This window comes from Haemaphysalis longicornis, unplaced genomic scaffold, assembly GCF_048455015.1.
Source record: "Haemaphysalis longicornis isolate Haplotype H1 unplaced genomic scaffold, Haemaphysalis longicornis Haplotype H1 scaffold_152, whole genome shotgun sequence".
Lineage (NCBI taxonomy): Eukaryota > Metazoa > Arthropoda > Arachnida > Ixodida > Ixodidae > Haemaphysalis > Haemaphysalis longicornis.
In genome coordinates, this window is record NW_027526259.1 from 566,523 (window position 1) to 573,350 (window position 6,828).

General features: G+C 52.5%; 1 protein-coding gene across 1 annotated transcript; it reads right to left on the minus strand.

Moving 5' to 3' along the window:
* Positions 1-663: 663 nt before the first annotated feature.
* LOC144165977 (uncharacterized) lies at positions 664-5,586 on the minus strand. The gene is made up of 2 exons (XM_077695649.1): positions 4,133-5,586; positions 664-757 (listed from the first exon to the last, which is right to left on the minus strand). Exons 1-2 carry the CDS (start codon positions 5,584-5,586, stop codon positions 664-666), a joined length of 1,548 nt encoding a protein of 515 aa, XP_077551775.1.
* Between the last annotated feature and the right edge of the window lie 1,242 nt (positions 5,587-6,828).

Sequence of the window (6,828 nt, forward strand, 5' to 3'; positions counted from 1 at the left end):
ACGTCCATATAACTTCTTTTCAAGGAGTTTTAAGACCTTTTCAAGAGGTTTTAGGAATTACGTTATCCCCGTTTACTCAGGGGTTCCTTCGTGGCACCCGCTAAATTCTTTCTCTGTACACACAGGCTAGCCTGAAATATAGCTACGAGCTGTCCCTACAATTGACGCACCCAGCAGCTGCTTTTGGAACACCGACTCGACTGCCCGCTGTTCTCCGAATAAATATCTTTGCTTAAACTGGCACGCAGTTTAAAAGATACTTAATCGGAGAAGGGCTGGTCATTGTTGAGTGTTCTGGAAGCAACCACTGGGCATGTTAATTGTTGACAGCTGGCAGCAACATCCACAACCGGCCTGTGTGAACAGAGAAAGCATCAAGCGGGCAGCACAACTGAAGGTTATGTTAGCACAACATAAATACGGGGTATTTGCATAAACTCACAAGAATAGAGTTGCTTGATGCCAGCTAGGTCTCATTTCACATGTTTTGTGTCCTGTGTACAACAAAATGATAAAATCAACCTGTAATCTTTCGAAAACCAAGCTTTATTTCTAGTGCAACATTAGGTATATGCATTAAAGCAGAAAGAATTACAGGAGAAAGCTCTCACAAAAAAAGGTAACCGTCAACCCGCTATATACTTGTAAACAGGGATGATAGCTTCATGTGGCAGTCATCAGCAGTCTGGCTTGTTCCCATGAATCTGAGTGTCCTTGCTTCTTGCCTCCAGCCGTGTTGCCCGTGCCAGCAGGATGCCTGGGTAGAACACAAGGCACTGTGTCACTTACAATGTGTACCAGTAGTGAGCAGTGAAAGGTATCAGACAGACAGCTACTTATTAAATTTCGTTGATGCGAAAGCAAGCCAGACAAATGGTTCGTTGGGGCGAGGACTGTGTTGCACTGACTTCTCTGGCTAACTGATGGGGAATTGGAAATTTTTCGTCGAAACGGGAATTTCGCTGAAGCGGAGTTCGTTGTAGTGGGGTTCGACTGTATTATTGATGGGTATAGGTGCCAGAAAGCAAGTATAAGAATTAAGGCTGCAGTAATTTTTATCCTTTACCAAAATGAATGAATTTCCAGGAAGGCAGAAAGGAATGTGCACCAGCAGCTGTAAATTGTCACACCTAGGGATGGACATCAGTATGTCCACTCGTGTGGGGAGTGGGGGAGGTCATGACAGGCAGATAGAGAGGAGAGACAAAGGCACGAGGGGGTATTATGTTTTACGCGCCGACGCTACACAGGCGATGAGGTGCGCCATAGTGGAGGGCCCCAGATTAACATTTTGACCACCTGCACGGGATCTCGATCACAAGGGCGTTTTTGCTTTCGACCTCCATCAGAAAAGCGGCCGCCACAATTGAGAAGCGAACCTGCGACCTCAGGCTCAGCTGAACAACGCCTCAGCCACTGACGGCGGATTGTAGGGTATTAAAAGGACACCGAAGTGAATTTGTCAAGCTCCTGTCTTTTTTGTTTGAACTGCGTATAATGGCTCAAATAAACACACTTTTCATCGTTTATCCTGTCGATAAGGCGGTATTTATTTTATGAGGCCTGAAAGGGGAAAAACTGCCATGCACTGTCTTAGGCAGCCACAGCAACTAAAGCAGTGACGTTCATACAAGTTACTACGTAATTGGACAATGTCCAAAATTAGAATTCAAACCAGTTTGTTTCGGTTCTGTAAAATACCGTATTTACTCGCACAATTTGCACACCCTTAAGTTTTGCTAGGTTTACAGAAACAACGACAAAATTCTGCCAGATTTACAGAAACAGCGCCAAAATTGTGAATTTAGTATAGAAAATACCGCCCAAAAACAAATAAGCCACTTAAAAAAATAAAAAGTGCTATGGGATTTGAGCTTGCGAATTGCATAACAATATACCTAGTGCTCCAGATCACTACGCCATAAGCCAGTGTTGGCAAGGGCATAAGTATAACGTATATAATGTATACCCAGTTCACATTTTTATCTAGGTTCGGCATTCAAGCAGCCCAGACGACTATTTCTTGAATAGCGCTTGTGCAGTAAGCATCCCTCAAATTTTCACAAATACCTCACCTTTATGCATTCGTTTAGCAGAAAAGCGTTCATAGATGTGTGATCGTGCTGGTGACTGCTGTGCTAGTTCACACAGCACAAAAAAGCGCTTCATGCACCCTGATTTTTCCCTGTATGGTAAGTTTCAGTTGACCTTATTTCCTTAGTACCTATATTAAGTAGAATAGAATGCAAGCTTGGGCTAGTTGGTACATTCCGAAAAAGAAAACTGTGATTAAAACGAGGACACAAGAGAAGACGACTAGGCACACAGGGCGCAGACTAGCAAGCGATTTTTTATTTGAGTGAAAAACACATCATGAAGGAAACTGCGATCTACACATGTGCGATAACCTAGGGCACAGGACTAAGACGAACAACCAAATCACACCCAAAAGTCCAGTCACGAAACGCAATCTCGGTGCTTAGTAGAGACACCGACGGTGAACTGACGCAATCTTCGCCTTTTTCTTTCAGAATCGCGTACTCTGCAAAAATCTCCGTCCTGCGCGCACCCCTGTAATGCTTTGTAAATTCGCATGCTTCGAGGCGTGGCGCACAGCCTTTGCAGTATTTACAGTGGGTGGCCAGGTTGCTGCCGGTAAAAGTGCGGAGGCTGTCGGCGTGTACCCTCAGTCGATCATCCACTGGACAAGGGGGTTTCGTAGACGACGCATGCTTGACAGTTAAAAAAGCGCTTCTCATGTCTTTTCCAGCACCCCGCATGTCTATTTTCTTCGGTGTTTACACGCTTGCACAACTTGTGTAGCTTGTTAGGTGCCGAAAAAACAACACGAACCCCCACCTTTTCCCTAGCTTTCTTGATCCTGTACCCAACATTGTGGACGGAAGATAAAACGGCCATCTTGTCGCCCTTGCCCCGTTCGCACGTCGTCTTCTTGGGGCGTGACTCGACAAGAAGCTTCTTGCCAACTGCCAAGATAAGGTCGCAAGGAAACCCTGCTTCCTTCAGTCGCTCCACCTGTGAACAGAAACTCGCTTCAGCTTGGTGTGTGCACGAGCGCTGCAGCGCATTCCCGAGAGCGGACGTGAACTGATGTGATGTGCGGACTGTGCGGCAACCACTTGATCTCCTGAAGGACTGGACCAGTCGGAGGAGGCTTGCTTCCTTCATTCCGTGGTGTCTCGTGGCTACCCTCTTTATGAGACGGGTGGCCGTCCCGAGTTTGGTGATGAGTCGGTCTACTGTGGTGCCGTTGCTCCTGTTGGCCTCCAGGAATATGCCGAGGACCCGGAGCGTCTTGACTTTGGGGATGACGGTGCCGTCTTTCGTGTGAAGAGTGATCTTCGCGGAGTCTTCCGTTGCCTGTTTGCGGTACCTTCCCGATGGAGGGATGATCAGCAGTTCGGATTTTTGCGGTGAACACTTGAGGCCCGTACCATCCAGGTAGTCTTCGATGGCGTTCACTGCTGACTGCAGCGTCTCCTCGATGTGGCCGTCACTGCCCCCGGGGACCCACAGCGTGATGTCGTCCGCGTAGATGGTATAGCGGACTTGTGGGACCTCCGAGAGCAGTCGGTTGGCCACGCCGATCATGACGAGGTTGAAAAGAAGTGGTGATATGACGGAGCCCTGGGGAGTACCGACGCTCCCAAGTGCCCTTTCTGACAGTTGTAAATTTCCCGCATGGATCTTCACAGTTCGTTCAGACAGGAAGTCCCGGATGTAGTTGTACGAACGTCGTCCCATGCCCAGCCTGGAGACCTGCGCCAAGATGGCCGAGTGGCGCACCTTGTCGAAGGCACTCTGGAGGTCGAGGCCCAGCACCGCCCTGTTGTCGCGGGTGGGGACGGACGAGTCGAGGATCTCGTGTTGCAGCAACAGCATTGCATCTTGGGTGCTGAGCTTCTCCCTGAACCCTAGCATGGTGTCGGGGTAGAGGCCTTTGGTTTCTAGGTAGCGTTGCCATCTGTTCCTGAGAACGTGCTCAAGGACCTTTCCCACGCACGATGTAAGAGAGATCGAGCGCAGGTTCTCAATGCTGGGTGGTTTGCCGGGCTTGGGTATCAGGACCGTCCGGGCCGTCTTCCATTGTGGGGGTAGTTTTCCCGCTTGCCAGCATCGGTTGAAGTACTTTGTGAGGGCGGTGACCGCCCCGTCGTTGAGGTTTCGCAGGGCCTTGTTGGGGACCTGGTCCGGGCCGGCAGCAGATTTGCAGTTGAGTTCCTGCAGCACTGCGCGTACCTCCCATTCTTCAATGTCTTGATCGAGGGTCGGGTTAGCCGCGCCTTGGTATTCTTCGTGTTGTTCGGCTGCTGTGCTGGGCAGGTACTTAGCGTTTATCCGCTTGCTCGTTTCTTCCTCTCCCAGCTCTCTGATTGCAGTGAGCATGGTCTGGGACAGTCTGTGCTGTTGGTATCCCCGGGTCGACGTGTCGTCCAGGAGATGTCGAAGGAGTTTCCAGGTTTGACCCTTGTGGAGTTGGCCGTCTGCAGCACTGCATGCCGCGTACCACCTCTGGGTACACAGGTCTTGACTGTACTTCTCGATGGCTCGTCCAAGCTCCGCCACCCGTTTTCGGAGCCTGCGGTTGTGCCGTTGGCGCTTCCACCGACGCTGCATCGACTGTCGCGCTTCTATCATGTGGGCCAGCTTGCTGTCCACTTGCTGTATGTCATCATCAGTGTCCAGCTCTGTGGTCGCTTCGGACGCCGCCTGTTTGATGGCTGAGGTCCATTCGTCGATGTCTGCGATGTCCTGTTGCGTGCCTTCCATGACCGAGCGGAAACGGGCCCAGTCCGTGAGCCTGTGCTTGCGCCTTTGTTCTGCTGTGTGGGGCCTGGCGGTCGGTAGCACCAACTCGAGAATATAGTGGTCGCTGCCCAGGTTATGTCCTGTATTGCTCCACCTGACATCACCCTTGGTCCTGTCTGACACTCGGACGAAGGACAGGTCCGGGTTGGTATCCCTCGTGGTGGATGTGCCGATTCGGGTAGGGGTTGCCGGGTTCGTGTAGAGGATGAAGCCGGCGTTCGTGGCTTCGTCGAGCAGGTCCCGCCCTTTGACTGTTGTGCGACTGTATCCCAGCTCTTTGTGGGGGGCGTTGAAGTCTCCGCAGATAGCAATTGTTTCGCTCGGAGCCGTCCGTGTCGCTTTGTGCAGGAGAGCCTTGAACTTCTGTTGTCTGTGCGTGGGGTTGCTGTAGACGTTCACGAGCAGGAAGGATTCCTGCCGCTTCTTGCCGATTACCACCTCGGTCGCGCAGTGTTCGATGGTGCTACGGCCGAGGAAGTTCTCGTGTTTGATGAAGGTGAGTCCATTTCTCACGAAAGTGCACACGCCCTGCGCCGCTCCCTTACCGCAATCTCGAACGCTTGGGGGGCTGGCGTGTGCACGGTAGCCGGGCAAGGACGGTGCATTTTCTGTGTGGGTTTCTTGAATCATGATGATGTCTGGTGGTTGTTCGATGCTTAGCAGGTGTTGTTGCAGGACCGCCTTCCGGCACCGGAACCCGTTGGCGTTCCAGTGCCAGATCTTCAGGCCTGGGCTTGTTGTTGGTGTGCTGGCCATGTTGGTGGACGCGGTTGGGCGGTGGGGTTGCAGGTGTTTGCCACGTCATCGTCGTGGCCAAGCTTGCGGTAGAGAAATTCTTGGAGTGCGTCGAGACGGCGCTCGACGGCGGTAAAGCGGGCGTTTACACGGTGCTCGACGGCGTCCATCCGTTTCTCGAGTCTGTCGATTCGTTCAGTACAGCGGCGGAGACGCACAGCGAAGCTGATTCCGTTGTTTGCTCGTGGTTCCTGCTCTTCGTTGGGCGATTGTGGGGGTTCGTCTTCCTGCTCCTCCATGTCGATTTCGGGGGAGGGTGATCGTGGAGTCTTCGCCTCGGGTTTCGGTGCTTTCATGCTGGGTTGTGGAGCTTGTGAATTCGACGGTTGGCTTACCGGTTGCGTCGCTGCCTGTTGTGGTTGTTGCTGATGCCGTGGTGCCAGCGACTGGGGGCGGGGAACTCGGCCCTGTTCCCACGTAGGCTGGGTTGATGCTGGCGGCGTCGGACGTTCGCGTTGCTGTTGCGGGTTACTCAGGTGTCTCAGCGCCTCTTCAAGACGCTGGTCCAGGCGCCTGATTTCTGCCTTGAGGCTGGCGTTTTCTTCTCGTAAGGCTTGCATCGCGTCTTTCAGGCTGTGACGATTTATCCCGGCGTTGCTTGGAGTTTATGACGACGTCGCTCCACGTGACTCTTTCGCGGGAGCGGGATTCTTTGCGACCGTTTGCGCTTGCGCGCCGTTTGCTTCTGCTCCTGCTTTCCCGCCTCCTCGATGTCTCTCGATCGGGGTGGGCGGAGCTTGGCCGCGTGCAGCTGCGGCTTCGTCCTCTGCGACCTTGAGGCTCGAGGAGCGGAAAATTGGCGGGATTTCTGCTCGGAACATGCGCTCGCTTTGGTGACGTCGGCTTGGTTCGTTCCCAGCGACGCTTCTTAACCAGGTAAGGCATCTTGAAGCGATTGGTACAGCCAGGCGCTCCGGATGGATGCTGTCCACCGCACAGTTTACAATGGGGTTTACACTCTTCTGCGTGATTTTCGCCCGGATTTGGCTTGCCGCAAGCGAAGCATACTTTCGTCTGCGGCTGTGGGCATACATCTTGGCGGTGGCCTATCTTGCCGCATTGTCGGCACACCTGATGATGTTGGCGGTAAAGGCTGCAGCGCACGAGTACGGCGCCATACTTCACTGTTGCAGGTACCTTGTGGCCTTGAAATAGGACGATCACCGCGTTGGAGTCGCCTATTCTGTGGGCGTCAATTGCCGT